The sequence below is a fragment of the Cricetulus griseus genome, chromosome 4 (assembly GCF_003668045.3).
Source record: "Cricetulus griseus strain 17A/GY chromosome 4, alternate assembly CriGri-PICRH-1.0, whole genome shotgun sequence".
Taxonomy (NCBI): domain Eukaryota; kingdom Metazoa; phylum Chordata; class Mammalia; order Rodentia; family Cricetidae; genus Cricetulus; species Cricetulus griseus.
Genome location: NC_048597.1, coordinates 103141801 through 103159554, shown reverse-complemented (window position 1 = coordinate 103159554; position 17754 = coordinate 103141801). Strand labels below are relative to the sequence as shown.

General features: G+C 47.6%; 1 protein-coding gene across 5 annotated transcripts in view; it reads right to left on the bottom strand.

Annotated features, from left to right (window-relative positions):
• Window positions 1-11828: 11828 nt before the first annotated feature.
• The window catches only part of Bcl7a (BAF chromatin remodeling complex subunit BCL7A), a 33692-nt gene continuing 27766 nt past the window's right edge, over window positions 11829-17754 (bottom strand). For 3 of the 5 annotated variants that reach the window (XM_027413998.2, XM_027413999.2, XM_027414000.2), the window contains exon 7: window positions 11829-14759. In XM_027413998.2, the coding sequence (XP_027269799.1) occupies window positions 14688-14759 (72 nt within the window). In that variant the 3' untranslated portion in view covers window positions 11829-14687. Of the gene's footprint in view, window positions 14760-14851; window positions 15869-17754 lie in introns of those variants that run through there. The other 2 variants (XM_035443314.1, XM_035443315.1) reach the window with 2 other exon arrangements.

Sequence of the window (17754 nt, the reverse complement as noted above, 5' to 3'; positions counted from 1 at the left end):
CCACAATGGCTCACTCACCTCTGAGCAGTCAATGACGTCTTCAACCTAATGCTCCAAAATCTTCCACCTTCCTCTCACAAAATAGTCCCAGTCATAAAAGCCACATGGGTAGGTCCATCACAGCAACATGCCATGTTCCCTGTACCACTTTCTGTTCTGGTTTCTGTTGCTGTGATAAAGCTCTGATGGAAAGCATGGGGTGGGCGGTGGTGGTGCACATCTTTTTGTTTTGTTTTGTTTTTATTTTTTTGTTTTTTTTTTCGAGACAGGGTTTCTCTGTGGCTTTGGAGCCTGTCCTGGAACTTCTCTAGGCTGGCCTCCAACTCACAGAGATCTGCCTGCCTCTGCCTCCCGAGTGCTGGGATGAAAGGTGTGCTCACACCTGGTCTACAAGAGCTAGCTCCAGGACAGTCTCCAAAGCCACAGAGAACCCTGTCTTGGAACTCCCCCCACACACACACCCAAAAAAGAAGAAGAAGAAGAAGAAGGAGAAGGAGGAGGAGGAGGAGGAGCAGGAAAAGAAAAGAAAAGGGTTTATTTGGCTTAAAGGTTACAGTGCATCAAGGGATGCTGAAGCATGAACCAAAAGGCAGGAACTGAAACAGAAGAAATAGAGGAATACTGCTTACTGACTTTGTTGTTGTTGTTGTTTTTGAGACAGGGTTTCTCTGTATAGTCCTGACTGTCTTGGAACTCCCTCTGTAGACCAGACTGGCCTCAAACTCACAGAGATCCGTCTGCCTCTGAGTGCTGGTATTAAAGGCATGCACTATCACTGCCCACACCCCCGCCCCCAATACCTTTCTAAGCAGCCCAGGCCTGCCTGCCTATGGATGATATCTCCCACAGTGGGCTGGGCCCTCCTACAACAGTTAACAATCAAGAAAATGCCCTACAGACATGCCCACAGGCCAATCTGATGGAGACAATTCCTCAACTGAGATTCCTTTTTTATAGGTGTGTGGAGATGACAACCAAGATTACATATCACAGGCAGCAGGCTTTCTTAACTGCTGAGCCATTTCTCCAGTCCCTCATTTTGTTTTTTTCAAGACAGGGTTTCGGTACTAGAGAGATGGTTAAGAGCATTGGCTGTTCTTCTAAAGGATCTGGATTCCCAGCACCCACACAGTGATTCACAACTGTCTGTAGCTCCAGTCCCAAATCTGATATCCTATTCTGAACTCCATAGGTACCAAGCATACATATGGTACACAGACAAACGTGCACACAAAACATTCAAACACATAAAAGAAATCTTTTTTTAAGGGGGGGTTCTTGTGTAATGGAGGCTGGTCTTGAACTTCTGATCCTCCTCCCTCTGACTCCTGAGTGCTGGGATTACAGGTACCAGCTTGCACACCCTTTGCAGTAGCTTTCTAAATTTAGCATTGTCAAGTCCAAAGGTAATGCCATTTCTCCAAATACCAAAAGGCAGAGGGGACAAAGTGGTATCTGTGGTGCTCACTAGTGTACCAAAGCCCAGGCTGGCCTCAGGTAGTATGCGTTGCACCTTTCACAATCCACGCTAGTGTCCTAGTTCTTCTCACCCCTCCCCTACCATAAACTCCCCCAGCTCATGGGCTTCTTTCCCCACAGCTACTCATTCTCCTTATAACCTGGCTGTACTTGATCTCCATCTCCCTCCTCCTCTCCTGTTCTTTGTCTCCCTCTAAGCCCCCATGTCCCTCTCTCCCCTACCCCACCCCTCTGTCTCTGCTCCGCTCCTGCTTTTCTCATGGCCAGGTCCAGTCTTTGGCCATATTCCGTCCATTCTTTTCTCTCCCTTTCCAGGTGCCGCTAGTTATTCTCTCTCTTTTATCTACAATAAAAACCTCCCCTTAACCATACCACAGGGTGCTCACATCATCTGTCAGTTTATATAAAAAATGATTCGGTACAACTTCATTTTTTCCTTTTCTTTCTTTCTGTTTTGTTTTTGAGACAGGGTTTCACTATTTAGCCATGGCTGGCCCAGAACTCACTATGTAGACCAGGCCGTCCTCAAACTCACAGAGATCCACTGGCTTCTGCTTCCCTAGTGTTGGGATTAAAGGTGTGTGCCTTCCTTTTTTTGAGATGAGTCTTGCTTTGTAGCCCAAGCTGGTTTGGGAACTCACTATTGTTTTTCAATGCTTTTATTTTATTTTATGTGCATTGGTGTTTCACCTGCATGTCTGTGTGTATGAGGGTGCGGATCCCCTGGAACTGGAGTTACAGGCAGGTGTGAGCTGCCATATGGTTGCTGGGTATTGAACCTGGATCCTCTGGAAGAGCAGCCAGTGCTCCTAACCACTGAGCACTCCCCAGTCCCTGGAACTCACTCTTCACCAGCCTGTCTTCAAACTAGCCTCAAACTCACAGAGATTCCCCCAGGTCTATGCACTACACACAGCTAATTTACATCACTTTATAGTTGGACTTTTCTTTGGACCACCAACCAATTCCCAAATAGACATGGAGACTTATTATTAATTATGACTGCTTGGCCTTAGCTTAAGCTTGTCCTACTAGCTCTTTTAGTTTAACTTAATTCTGGCCAGGCAGTGGTGGTGCATGCCTTTAATCCCAGCACTTGGGAGGCAGAGGCAGGTGGATTTCTGTGAGTTTGAGACCAACCTGGTATGGTCTACAAGAGCTAAAGCTACAGAGGGAAAGCCTGTCTGGAAAAAAAAATAGAAAAGAGAAAAAAGAAAAAGAAATTAACTTAATTCTGTTCATCTGTATTAAGTCTCAGGGCTTTTACCCCTCTTTCAATCTGTATGTCCTACTTTCCTGCTTCCTCCTTGTCTGTCCATCTGGACTCTGACATCTGCTTTTATCTTTTTTTAAGCCTAAATTCCTCCTACTTACTCTCCATGTTTGGAAGTTCCGCCTGTACCTCCTCCCTCACTATTGGCCATTCTTCTTTTTCTTAGACCAATCAGGTGTCTTAGGCAGGCAAGGAAAAACAGCAACACATCTTTACAAAATTAAACAAATATTCCACAACATAAATGCAACATATCTTTGCATAGTTAAACAAATATCCTGTAACATCACTTGAAAAGTGATGCGGAGCCGGGCGGTGCCTCTGAAGGCAGAGGCAGACGGATCTCTGTGAGTTCAAGGCCAATCTGGTCTACAGAGAGAATTCCAGGACAGCTAGAGCTATACAGAGAGACTCTATCTTGGAAAAAAAAAACAAAAAAACAAAAAAGACCCTGTACTTGGTTCCTTTTCACAAAAGTCACCAAAAATTACCCACAGAAAGGGCCAGAGACACAGCTCAGTGGTTAAGAGCATGTACTAGCTAAACATAATGGCCCATGCTTTTGTTTGTTTGTTTGTTTGCTTTCTGGTTTTTCAAGACAGGGTTTCTCTGTGTAGCTTTGGAGGCTGTCCTGGAACTAGCTCTGTAGACCAGGCTGGCCTTGAACTCACAGACATCTGCCTACCTCTGTCTTCCATGTGCTGGGATTAAAGGTGTGTACCACCACCATCTGCCCATGGCCTATGCTTTTAAACCCAGCCCTTGGAAGTCAGAAGCAGGTGTAACTCTGTGAGTTAGAGACCAGTATGGTTTTCATAGCAAGTTCCAGGGAAGCCAGGGCTAAATAATGAGAGCATATTTTAAAACAAAACCCCTAAAAAGGGTGGGAGTGGGCTGGAGATATGGCTCAGAGATGATTAGCAGTGACTGTTCTTGCAGAGGACCTGGATTCGATTTTCAGCACACACATGGCAGGTCACAAACTTCTGTAACTCTGGTTCCAGGGCCTTTGTGGACATACGCACTTGTAAGTGCATACCCACAAACAGACACACAAACAAGCAAGTCAATGTGTAAAAACTAAAGAAAGAAAGAAAAAAAGAAGGAAGGAAGGAAAGAAGGAAGGAAGGAAGGAAGGAAGGAAGGTTCTTCGAGACAGTTCAGTAACTAAAGGCACTTGTAGCCAAGCAAGTTTGACAAACTGAGTTCAGGCTGGGATTAAAATAGGCATGCAATGCCACTGCCCGGCAGCAGGATCATTATTTTTGTACACAGATGTCCGATTATTTCAGCATCACTTATTAAATGTTTGAAATCACCATAATACTGTCAGCATTCTCCAGGTTCCTAGTTTTTTGTGTTTTTTTGTTTGTTTGTTTGTTTTGTTTTTTCTTGGTTTCTCAAGACAGGGTTTCTCTGTGGCTTTGGAGGCTGTCCTAGAACTAGCTTTTGTAGACCAGGCTGGTCTCGAACTCACAGAGATCCACTGCCTCTGCCTCCTGAGTGCTGCGATTAAAGGTGTGTGCCACCAAAGCCCGGCCGGTTGCTGGATTTTAGGGGACCTCCTGATTGTACTTTGTAATCGAGTGGTCTGCTGGATGAACCCCTCCCTGAAACCTAACAACAGCTGGGGGTGGGGTGGGGGTTCTTATGGTTCTTTGCTGGCAGAGGATTTGTTTTTGGGTCTTCTCTCTCTTCCTGAAATCTCCGTAGCAAACCATGAAAGGGCAGGGGTGGCCTTGTGGTCTGGCAGCATCCCTTCGCAAATAAACAAGTGGAGAAACTGAAAGGCAGCCCTTGCCTCTGGGGACCACTCGGAGAAAGAGTTCAGGGCCGGTGCATCCGCTGCGCGTGGCTGGGCAAGCAGGCCCGAGGCAGGTCGGATACACTAAGCCAAACAGGATCCCCTGCACTTCGGTTGTCACCTCTGGCCAGAGAGACACTGGCCCCTTTGCAAACAAGCAAAGGAGGACCCAATCTTAGGAGGACCCAGAAGAATTCTGTGGCGGAGCACCCGCAGCAGTTTACATGGCTTACCATGTCCTCGTTTTTCTGTACCCTTACACAAAACTCTGGGGGCTGGAAGGGGAAGCAATGAGAACACGTCACTCCAGTCTTACAGGTAGGGAAACAGAAGTATAGGTGGGTGAGGAAACAGATAAGTGTAGGTTCGGGCTTGTTTATTTCTTTCTGGTTTTATCAAAAATGCATACCCAGGGCGGGAGAGATGGCTCAGCAGTTAAGAACACTTGTCTCTCTCATAGAGGACCTGGGTTCTGTTCCCAGCACCCATAAAGCAGTTCACAACAGCCTGTGACTCCAGTCCCAGGGCATCTAAGCCGTGGTCTGGCTGCTGCGGGAACCAGGCATATACACAGTACACCTACAAAGAAGCAGACAAAACATTCATACACATAAAATAAAATATTTTTCCTTTGAAACAGGTTTTTATGTATCTGAGGCTAACATCCAACTTGCTATGCAGCTGAAAATGACTTTGAATTCCTGATTATTCTGCCTTCATCTCTTTCAGGTGTTAGGATTGCAGGTTTATGCCACCAGCTGGATCCAATCCATTCTCTCTACCCCCCCCCACCCCTGCTCCCAAGCTGTTTTCTTTTCTTTCTTTCTTTCTTTTTTTTTTTTCAGGACCCGGTTTCTCTGTGTAGTCCTAGCTGTCCTGAGACTCACTCTGTACACCAGACTGGCCTCAAACTCAGAGATCCACCTGCCTTGGCCTCCCAAGTGCTGGGATTAAAGGCGTGTGCCACTACCGCCTGGCTAGAACTGTTTTCTAGCATATGTGTATGAGTGTTTCAACTGCATGTATGTCTGTGCATCATGTGTGTGCCTGGTGCCTGAAGAGAGCATTAAATCCTCCGGAACCAGAGTAATAGATGGTTGTGAACCACCATGTGGGTGATGCGAATTGAACTCAGGTCCTCTGTAAGAGCAACAAATGCTCCAAACCACTGAGCCATCTCTCCAGCCCCTGGTCTTGAATGATTTAACCATCCTTAGGCCTCAAGTACCTGAATGCTGGGATCACAACAATATGCTTCCACCCCCAGCTGTGTACCAGTTTCAAGCATACAATCCAATGAGAGGTTTGGTTGTGTTTATCTCTTTTAGGAACTATAAAACTTTATTAGAAAGTGTCTTCATTACAAATTAATAGTCTTGGGAAGCCCTGATCACATCTAAGCCATTCATAAATATGGACACCACAGCAAGTTTTTCATTTCAAAAGACACCACTGAAAATGAGATGATGTCCATAGCCAGCAGTCCCACTCCCCAGAGGCTGTCACAGCAGGGTTATTAGGTGATCGCACCTCCTAGAATTTAAAGCTTAATTCTTACACTGAAGCAGAAGGATAAGACTATCCCTAGGTAACACTCCTGGTGGGTTTCTCACACAGTGTTCAGTGACACTGAATACTTCTGTCCTGTTGGCATTTTAGATTCATGCCTATTATTCTCTTTCTCTTTCATGACCAAATGAAAATAGAAAATCTCTTTGAAGATAGCATGATACTGAGATGTGGTCAGTAAAATCTAACTGCACCAGATCATACACAATTGAGTTTTCAATGCAAATAGTTAATAGGGGTTCATGGACCCTGACCACAATGAGTTAGAGTAAAAAGGAATTCAAGTCCTGGTCAATGAAGGAGACAGGGCAGGCATATTCTGGAAGAATTCACTGGCTGAGGTTGTAGGTTATCCACTGTGGGTACTCATTTCACTGTGACCTAGAACCAGGCTTCAAAACATGGTACAGACACATCAGCAAGGCATTGAAATGATATAGAAGTCCTCTAAACACACCACGGATCTTCACATGGCTGCAAACCTCAGCCCAAGGGATCACAGGAAGCAGGAAGTTCTTGTTTTTGTTTTTCTTGAGACAAGATCTCCAATAGGCCAGGCTGGCCTCCAACTTTTGGTATAGCTAAGGATGACTATGAATTCCTGATCCTCCTGCCTCAGCTTTCCCCCAAGGCCAGGATTATAGGCATATCCCACTACTCCCAGTTTGTATATCATTATTATTCTTTCAACTTTCTGCAGGAAAATGTGGTTTTTACCCAAGGGTTAGCAAACTTCTGTAAAGGCTCTGAGGATATATTCAGAGTTGGAAGTCAGAGTCTCTGCTGCCATGACTGAGCTCCACAACTGTAAGGTGAAAGCAGGTAGGGGCAGCATGTAAGTGAATGAGTATGGCTATGGTCTAATAAAACTTTATAAAAAACAAGGGGTGGGCTGGATTTGCTAGCTCCTATCTAGTAGATAACGGGCTAGATTTCAACATCTCCTTATGGAGTCCCTATAGGAGCCTGTTCAAGCCGGGCGGTGGTAGCACACGTCTTTAATCCCAGCACTAGGGAGGCAGAGGCAGGCGCATCTCTGTGAATTCGAGACCAGCCTGGCCTACAAGAGCTAGTTCCAGGATAGGCTCCAAAGCCACAGAGAAACCCTGTCTTGAAAAACAAAACAAACAAAAGAAACCAAACAAACAAAAAAAGGAGCCTGTTCAATTATGTCACTGGCCTCGGTTTCCCTTGCTGTATAGTGGAGCTGCTGATTCTCTATCCTAAACTGTCTTTCAAGGTTTGCAAAGAGGTCAGATGAGCTCATCGCAAAGGGAGTCCTAAGGGAGAACTGAGCAGGGTGAGGGCCTCTTGAGGTTCCTTGATGCAAAGCAGATTGTTACTTCCTCCAAGGTCTGGAGAAAGGTTTATCCTCAAGCCAAATCACATCCATGGGTACCAGTATTCCAGGGAATATCCCAGAGGTAGACAGCATCCAAGGCCTCACCTTGCTTCCTGGAGGAGAACAGCGGGAGGAACCGGAAGAAAGGGTCTCCAGTGGGCTGACCTACTGAGGATCTCTTTGAGGGCTTGCTTTCCTGAGCCAGGTGCTTAGGGCTGGGATGTGTCATCTCACCTGAAGTACTCTTTCCTCAGCCCTGGAACCTCTTCTTTTCTTGTTTCCCGGAAGCTCCACTTATTCCATAAGGGCTGGCTCAGCTATGCATTGGGTGGGGCGCACTGGTTAGGCAAGTCCAGTATCAGTCAACCTGCAAGTTGTCCTCTGACCTCCATACCGGCTATGGCAAGTGCACACCCCCCCCATAAATATAATGAGATTTTTTAAAATTAGCAGCGGGCCCTATTATTCTCCCCAGTTTACTAATGAGAAAACTTAAGAGACTTGCCTGAGGGAGTTCACACAGCACCGGAGTGCTGAAGAGCCTACAAGCTGTATATATGGTCCAAATTAAGGCCCTACTATCCTGTTTGTTTTTGTCTCCAGTTGTGAAACTTCCAAGCCCTTGTCACGAGGGAGCTCTAAAAGGGGGATGATTTAGAGCAGGGGCAGACATTCCCGCCATTATCTCGGCTTCAAGACTTAGCGAAGAGGACTCGAAGTTGGAGAGCTCGGTCAAGCTCGCTCATCAAATACGACACCCCAAGCCCTGGGATGAAGGCTGAGGCCTGACCTGGAGAAGGTCTCACACAAACTGGCCTAACCCTTCCAAGGTTGGAGACAGGCAACTGGGGCTCTTTCCTAAGCTGTGCTCACGAAGCTCAACCTCACCCACCGACTCTCGGCAACTTTATGTTGGCTCCAGTCACATTTAACAACTGTTCACTGGCTCCAGAAGCCATCATGTCACCAGGGCCCACGAAATTCCCAGGGCTGACTCTCATTGGACCTCTTTAGGTTATGCATCCATCTTTCAACCAATAGTTGTAGTCTAGAGGAGGGCTTATGTCAACTGGACAGCCTGGACAAACCATTAGAAAGACAGTGATGAAGGGCGTCCCCTGGTGGAGGCAGGGGGAAAAGCAACTGGACAAAGTAGTTGTCTACTGTAATGAGTCTTGAAGTTAAACTTGATCTGTAGGGTCTACAATCCACCTTCAAAATCTACCACTGACCTTCATGACATCGTTGGCTTACCACGGACTTGTGCTCTTTTTTTTTTTTTTTTTGTCTGCCTTCCTCAGTCCACTGACCCCTCCCTGGTACTATTTGGCTCCAATATTGGCTGTCTTCAGCTCAGGCTGGAATCCACAAGCTCCTCTTAACAATGCTTGGCCTATTGTCCCAGTTTCCTTCTGCCCTGCCTCCACCGCTGGTGCAGCCTTTTTCGGTCCATGCTGTTCACTGGCAACGCTGTCCCTAGTCCAGCAGAGCCTTGGCTTAGAAACTACCAGTCAACAGAGGAAAGTGAATCTCTCAGCGCCCTCCCTGGGGTTCCTCCATTCTCCTAGGAGCTTTGCTGACCCCTGCCTTCAGAGTGCACATCCCCTTGACCCAACTGGGCATCTTTCTCAGGGCTCTGGCTCGCTTTTCTGTGAGTCATGGCTGCCTGGGGCCCTGCTCACAGATGTTTCCACGCATGACTTACCCTCAATGAGGGGAGGGCAGTTCCGTGGATAAAGTGAGACAGAATGGAGGCTGGAGAGTAGACATGGGGAGGAGACAGCGAACACGGGAGCGATGTGGATCCAGAGAGAGCAAGCAGACCAGGAGCAAGGCATGAATGAGCACCAGTTGTGCCCATGGATTAAGCTCCCCGCCCCCCAACCCCAGTTAAGCAACCAAGGTCCCTGTTATTTGTGTTTTGTACAGTTGAACTTTCCCTAGCGGGAGCTAATTTAACTAAGCAACCACTTCTGGTAAAAACCTGGGTCGGAGATGAAGAGGACAGGAGCAGGAAGGAGCTAGCTACAAGGAGAAAACACGAATCTTCCCAGACCCCTTGGACAAACTTCCTACGCTCACCACCTGGGAGCAGAGCCAAGTTTCAGCTGGAAGAAGTGAGATTGCACAGGCAGGAAAAAGTCCACAAGGGACTGCTGAGAACAAACCGGATGGTTCTGGTTTGGGCCTGACTACTAGTGATTAGATGTCTAGTTACAGTCAAGACGAGGGTACAATCCAATTGTCTCTACCCGAGTCCCTCCTACAACTGAGGAAGCAGCAGTAATCTCCATGATGGAACACAGATCTGGAAGAAGGGTTTTGTTTTGTTTTGTTTTGAGCCAGGCATGGTAGTACATGCCTATGTGCAGACTTCACTTCAGAAGCTGAGACAAGAGGGCCACAACTTCTAAGCCAAATTAGGCTACATAGCAAGACCTTGCTTTAAAACAAAATCCAGAAGTTCAGGTGTGGGGCACCCTTGTGACAGAAACAGTGCAAGACTAGTACAGGCTGAAGAGTGAACCCTTGTCTTAAAAAACCTAAAGAAGAGCTGGGTGGTGGTGGCCCAGCACTTGGGAGGCAGATCTCTGTGAGTTCAAGACCAGCCTGGTCTACAAGAACTAGTTCCAGGACAGTCTCCTAAGCCACAGAGAAACCCTGTTTCGAAAAACCAAAACCCAAACCAGCCAAACAAACAAAAAACCCCAAAACCTAAAGCAGGCTGGCTGATGGTGGCGCACACCTTTAATCCCTGCACTTGGGAGGCAGAGGCAGGCAGATCTCTGAGTTCAAGGCCAGCCTGGTCTACAGAGCTAGTTCCAGGCCAGCCAAGGCTACATGAAGAAACCCTGTCTTGAAACAAAACAAAAACCCTAAGGCAAAACTAAATGAACCGCAAAGAAAAAAATGCAAAAACCAAGAGATACCCACCCCCAAGAGAAAAATATATCTGCCATGCTGAAGGTTTTTTTGTTTATTTTGAGTCTTTAGTCCAGGCTGACTTAAACACAATGTGTAAATGATAATGACCTTGAATTTCTGATTCCCCCTGCCTCTGGAATTACAGAGATGCACCATGCCTATTTATGAGGTGCTAAGAAACAAACCTAGGGCTTCAAACATGTTAGGCAAGGACCCTACCAAACAAGCTTTATTTCCAGCTCTTAACTAATTAATTTTTGGGGGGTTTTCTGTAGCTTTGGAGGTTGTCCTGGAACTCATGCTTAGACAAGCCTGGCCTTGAATTCATAGAGATCCCCCTGCCTCTGTCTCCAAAGTGCTGGGATTAAAGGTGTGTGCTGATACCACTGCCACCACCCAGCTAACAACGAAGATAATTTTATGGTTGGAGTCACCCCAACATAAGGAACTGAATTAAAGGGTTGCAGTGTTTGGAAGGTAAGAAGCACTGGTCTAAGCCATTTTTACCAGCCCTCTAGCTGCCACCCACACTTCATTTTCTTACATAGTGTGTGTGTGTGTGTGTGTGTGTGTGTGTGTGTGTGTGTTTTGCCTGCCAATATGTATGTGCATCACATGCATTCCTGGTACCTGGAGAGGCCAGAAGGGTGTGTCAGATCCCCAGGAACTGGAGTCACAGATGGCTGTGAGTTGCTATGTTGGTGCCAATAGCAGAACCATGGCCTGTGCAAGGACAGTGAGTGTCACTAACTGCTGAGCTAGCTCTCCAGCTAGCTCTCCAAGCTGGTTCAAACATTTGATCCTCCTTCCTCATCCTCTTCAGTATTTACCTGCCAGAATTGCTACCATGACAGAATCTTTTTTCTCTCATTTGGTGTCCTGTATCCCAGGCTGACCTGGAACTTGCTATGTAGCTAGGAAAACTTTGCACTTCTAAATCCTCCCCAGACCTTCCTGATGCTGGGATTATGGGCATGTGCCACCTCCCTGTTTTATGTGGTGCTGAGAATTGAAACCAGGGGTAGGGTCTTGCTATGTAGCCCTGGCTAGCCCTTGCTATTTGCTAAGTAGCCCAGGCCTTGAACTCTCAGCAATCCTTCTGCCTCAGCCTGCCAAGTGCTGGAACTATAGGTCTGCACCACAAATTCTGGCTCCCAGGTATAGCTTTTAGACTGGAGCTCTCTACCAGACTGGACAAGGTACAACCTTGCTGTTCATTCTGGTGTACTAGGTGATTGACAACACTCACCCACAAAAAGGAGTGTGGAGCGGCTCGGACCTACCTGGTGTTTAATGATGGCAGCTATCATAACTGTGTCCGGCAGCAGAGTCTCCTACAAGGAACTTCCCAAACTTGTGCAGAAGAGCCGCTGGTGAGGGCACCCTCATTATCCACCCGACTTTATTCTTTATTACAAAGGGTTAAGCCACCGAACTCATGATCTGAATTTTTTTTATTTTCTGAAATGAAACCATTGTACATTGTACAAACAATATCTATCGATGGAATAAATAAGTGAAAAATTATACTGCTGTACAACACACCAAAAAAAATTGTAAGAGGAAAAAAATAGGTAACAGTGAAAAAAAAAAAAGGTCTTTATATCTCTAACCAGGTCCTCGGCAATAATTAACATTCCAAACCATGACACCGTCTGATGATGGGCAGTCACCACCCTCTAAGAATCGGTCAATAGCCTTCAGGGTTGTGGGTATTAAGTGCCAGCACTTTGTGGAATGTGTGTAGCCACCATTCCCCCGCCTTCAAGTTTTGGGGGAAGTTTGCCCTGGGAGCCCTTTAGGCCATGGGGCCTGATGTCCACGGAAGGCATTTGCTTGAGATCCCCAGCCCCTGGCTCGGCCAGATGAAAGGTCTTAAGATTCTGTGGCGGGGATGAGGGTGAGGGGTTCAGGGACGGGGACCATTGGCTCCAGAGAGAGGACCGTGGCGGGGAAGGAAGCACATTGGATTTTGCAGTCTGACCGCTCCACATGGAAGGCTTTTGTGGCCAGCGTGCAGTGCAGGGCTGCTGGCTCTTTGCCTGGCATGGCCGTCGGCGGGGGGGGCATCCGGATGGTCCCCATCAACGGCCCATTCCTACCTTCAGGCACTTCAGAGAAAAACTAATGACAGCCTGGGTACCGTGGACCTCATCGTTGTCCTCATCCTCAACTGTGTCAACTCCTCTTCACTGTCCGGAGGCTGCAGTGGACAGAAGAGGTGCAGGCGGCCCTGGCCGCCTGCTGGCTCCGTGGATGCATGTGTTGGGTTCTCCTTCAGCTGTGTATGTTGTAACCTCTCATTTCCCAGAAAAAGAAATAAATATTCAAATTCATCTTTTACCAAAATGGAGTTTTGCTGCAAAAGAAAAATGTTACCCTAACTCTAGAATCTGGAGGCAAAGCCGCCTTGACCTTGAGATATGTTGGAGGTCATGCATCTGGTTGCTTCCCAGCAAAGATGCAGAACACAGTTCTTCATAGAACTGACCGCCTGAGGGGCAAAATTGCTAAGTACAAGAATTTTTTTTTTCTTAAGACAGAAACATTTTAGCATTGCTAACTTCAACATTAAGATTTTCAAAGTTTTTTTTTTTCTTCCCTTATTTCAGGAGATATTTTTGCATGAGGTATTTAAAATTCAGGAACATTTTGATTCTTCGCGAAGTATAGGAAATAGACAGCTCCCTTGAAAACAGAAAAAGAAACAGGAGCTCTCCCCTCAGAAACTCTTAGAAAATGGAGCCTGGCAGACACCTCTCATGGTGGTTAGGAGAAAGGTCCACACGTCAAAAGGTGGCACCTGAATATGCACCAGTTAGCAAACAAAACAAACAAACAACAAAACATCCCACTCCCCCACCCCCAACACACAACTCATAGGGAGCGAGAACGCCAGTGCAGTAAGAAAGCGCAGGGGAAGCTTCAAGGTCTGTGGGGTCTGTGGAGGAATTAAGGGCTACCCAGGCCTCAGAACTCAACAGTCGGCAGTTCGTCCAAGGGGTGTCTCCACTGAGTGAGAGAAAGCTGTCTCGGTGCAATCGGGGGCAGGGGAAAGGGGAGCCTCCGTGGCTCCTTTCTGGGGGTGTGTGCAAATCTTCCCAGTTCCTCAGTGCCTTGTTTCTGGCCTTTGAGGCCCAATCATTAAGGTCCGCTTCCCAGTGGAGGCGACCACACGCGCTGGGGATGAGACGCCATCCACTTGTTGCCTCTGAGAGTCAGAACATGATGCCAGGAGCATCTTGCCTGGGGTTTGGGGTGTTGGGGACAGGGGACAGGGACAAAGGGCAGCAGGTTTCCATGGATTTGAAATCCAAGCAATGTCCCGTGGAAGAGTTCAGCACCGGCTATTCCTGCTGCCTGCTCCCAACCTTCCCAGCCCTGTACTATCCTAAGGAGACAAGCTCATAGTCAGTCATTTTGTTCTCGGAGGGCCGGAGAAAGCAGTGCCAGTGGTGGCTAGAGTCGAGGGAGATAGGGTGGAGGTGCCAGAAGAATCCAAAGGCTTTGCATGTCAATCTGGGCTACTGTGGCTTGCAAACCCCTAGCCTCCATGGCTCCAGGAGGCGAGGGCATGTCCTGAACCAAGGAGGCCAGCCCTTGGGAAATGAGGCTGACACATATAGCCCCAGGGGCCCTGGAAGTTGGGACTGACTCCACGCAGGGCACAGGGTGTGCCCAAACACTGCCCACCTGAACCCAGAGCCACCGGAAGGTGCCTGATCTCCTGCTGCTCTACTCCACCTGCTCTGACACAGTCTCAGGGCAGGGAGGAGAGGGGCAGGAAGGGGGCAGCAGCCAACCAAAACCAATGGGCACTTTGCCAGGAGAGATGTAAAAACCAGGAAGCATGCCAGAGGTAACCTCTAGGGTACAAGGCACAAAAAAAGAAAGCAGAAGGAATTGGTTGAAGAGTGAAAAAGCCCCGATGAAAAGCAAATTCCTGATTGGTACCACCCTCAAATAGCTTATATCATTAAATAGAGAAGTGGGGGCAGGGGTTACAGCAGCAACACAAATGCAATCTTGGCTTCCGAGACAGTGTGCAGAGCTCCTGAGCTGTCGACCCACCTCCCCAAGGACAGTCACTTGAAGGTTCGAGTGTTTCGCTTCACAGCACAGTTCATCAGTGTCTGAGAAGTTCCGCCGTTTTAGGTTTTTCTTGGATTTGCACTTAGTAAACTTGAAACTTTAGTTCTGTTTGCCCCCAAGAGGAATCGCTTGGGCAGCGTTCTAGAATTAAGCCTGCTGATGTACCTGCCATGAAACACGGACCAAAGGGTTCCACTGGGCCTCTACATCTCTTCAGAGTTCTGTTGAGAGCATTCCAGCTTCATCTTTTTAGAGGGTGGTGCTCCTTCCAAATCCTTCGGGGGAAGAAGAGAAGTGACTATATAAGCAGGGAGGGCATTTGGGACATGGGGTGGGGGGGTGGGGACAGCAGGCTGGCTCCAGAGGGAATTGAGAGAGCACTACCTGGGAGGAGTGGAGGTTCCAGACAAATGGCGAACTTTAAATCCAGTGCTTTGGAGAGCACATGAAACCCACCTCCTCTGTCACCACTGTCACTCTAAGCCATGACACGTGACATCCCCTCTGTATTTTTAGCCCCTGTCCTTTGATTCCACACAGTCTAGACCAAGTTCCTCTTGTGACCAGTCTTCCGGTCTGTAATAATTGTGGATGTAAGTAACTGAGTGTAAGGTTCAGTTCGGCAACCCTACCTGTACCTCTAAGGTAGTTTCCCCAAACACCCAGAACTACTCTGCTGTGTGGACTGTTGTCCCTTGGGCTACAGGCACCTTGCTTGGTGAAAATGCTCAGCCTTTGTTGAACGGACACATAGCCACTATTCTGGGAAAAGTGGTCTGTCCTTGACACTGAATTCCCAAGAAGTCTTATGACCATCCAAAAAGTTATTCATTCACCAGCAGTCACCTCTGGTCCTCAGACCTCAACCGTCACCCGAGACCAAACTCTAGACTATCCCTGCTAATTGCGACTCCCTGGCCTTTGCCATGTCTTCATGTTACCATAGGCACGGAATAAAGCCTGTGCCTGGACAGCACCCTGCAGCCCCTCTTTCCATGTGCCCCACCCTCCCCGCTTCATTAGCAGGGTCTACCTACTGACGCCATTAGAGTCTGTCTACTCTGAGCTGCCGCTACTTGCTTCTCGGTGACCTCTTTACAGGTGTCATGAAACACCACCTGAGCCTGCTCCTTAAACTGTAAACACTGTGGGAACAAAGGCTTCCAGCATTTGCCCACTGACTTTAAAACACAAGCCTGAAGAGGCTAAGAGGCTAAGAGACCAGCCCCAGGGGCCATTCTCGTCCTGGACCACCAGGCTGTAGCTACCCAGTGTTCTTTGCTCTTCTGTTCCTCTAGTTGGTCCTGTCTTGAAGCCTGTCTTCTTCCTGGGCTCATGGGTCTCCAACTTCAGACACAGGAAACTCCAGGAAACTCTTCTCAATCTAAAGAGGGTCCAAGACACCTGATTCATGCTCTTCACATCAACCTATGACATCTCTCACAGAGACCTAGTGTCCTGTGTCTGTCTGTCAAACTTCTCTGCCTGAGCAGAGAATAGGGCTTGGTCTGTAGCATGCTGTGTTAACTGTGTTAACTGTGACAAGGGGGCGCCAGCTTGGGCATCAGAACTAAAGAGAAGACTGAGTGAGTTTTCTCTGAGGACCATGGACAGGACTTGGCATCAGGGAAGCTGGCCCTCTTCCTCACTGGTCTTTGGAATTTAGTTTAATGTTTTATTACATTCATTCATTTTTGGGTTTTGCAGTTTTTTTTGTTTTTTTTTTTGTTTTTTGAGACAGGTTTTCTCTGAGTAGCCCTGGCTGGCCTTGAACTCAGAGATCCTCCTGCCTCTCAAGGGGTGCTCCCTCCCACCACATTCATTCTTTATATATATTGTGTGTATGCACACAGGCATGTGTGCAGGTAACACAACATGCATATAGAGGTCAGAGGGCAGCTTGAGGGAGTCGTTTTTTCTCTTTCCAACATGTGGGTCCTAGACTTCAAATCTAGGTCATCAGGCCTGGTGCCTTTATCAGTGGAGTCATCTTGCTGCCCTGCTTCCCTCTTCTTTGAGACAGGGTATCACTAGGCAGCCCTAGCTGGCTGGGAACTCAATATCGAGACTAGACTAGCCTTCAACTCACAGCCATCAGTCTGCCTCTGCCTCCCAAGTGCTGGGATTAAAGGCAGGCATCATCACGCCTGGCTTCTCCTGTTTGCTTTTTAAAGGCAGACACAGATGTAGGAGGAAAAAGTGGGCAAAGGTGCTCCCAAGGCTACTGGTTCCCTGTCTGAAGATCTCGTAGGGATGAATTAGCCTAGGCTACTACGTCAAGACCGAGAAGAGGCCAGTCCCTGGGCTCTCAGGAGGAATGGGGAAGGAAGAACAGAGGAGAAAGACATTCGGGACTCAGGCCAGCAGAAAGGGGTCCTCCTGACCTCAGAGCGAATACAATATGAACGTTTTTCTTCTTTTCCCTTTTTCATGCTGGGACGTGCTCTACCACTGAGTTACACCCAGCTCATGCTCTTCTTGAATTTAACAGCTTTAATTTTCATCTTTAAAAGTGTATTTACTTATTTTATACGTATGAATGTACGTATGTGAGTGCACCGTGTACCTTTGTCAGATCCCCCAGAAACTGGAGTTACAGATGGCTGTGAGAGCCAACATAGGTACTGGGAATTGAACCTGGGTCCTCTGCAAGCAATAAATGCTCCTAACCCCTGAGTCATCTCTCCAGCCCCTCTTATATCAATGCACCACAGTAGCCCTGGAAGATGACATCTGTGTGTCTACACTGGGCTCTGGCTGGGTATCTTAGCCATATTTTCTCGTATAATCTTTATTGGTAGTTTGACAGATTGAGGCTTGGCAACGGAAGATGCCCAGGAGCTAAGTGATGCAGCTGTGGACAGCACCTGAGGCCTCAGACATGATCAGCAGATGTTCTGCCACTGAGCTACAGCCCCAGCTCTCTCCCACATCCTGTTTATTTGAAACAACCTTCTTTCCACGTCTAATGCCCTTCTTACACCTACGGTAGCACCTCTTCATCATGGTTAGCACAGTACCTCCTAAAGATCTGGTCCTATTCCAGGTAGTAAGGACATAGGGCAGGTCAGACAGAGATGCATGGACTCTCATTAAGTCTCCCAGGCTGGCTTTGAACTTTGGATTCTTCTGCCTTAACTTCCCAAGGAGCTAGGATTACTGGCTTGCACCTCCATACCCAGAGGATTGGAGATGGATTTGAACCTGGGCTAGATTCCATCATATCTGCCTCCTGGCTGTAGGCCTTGTGTTTGCACTGAACAATCCAAG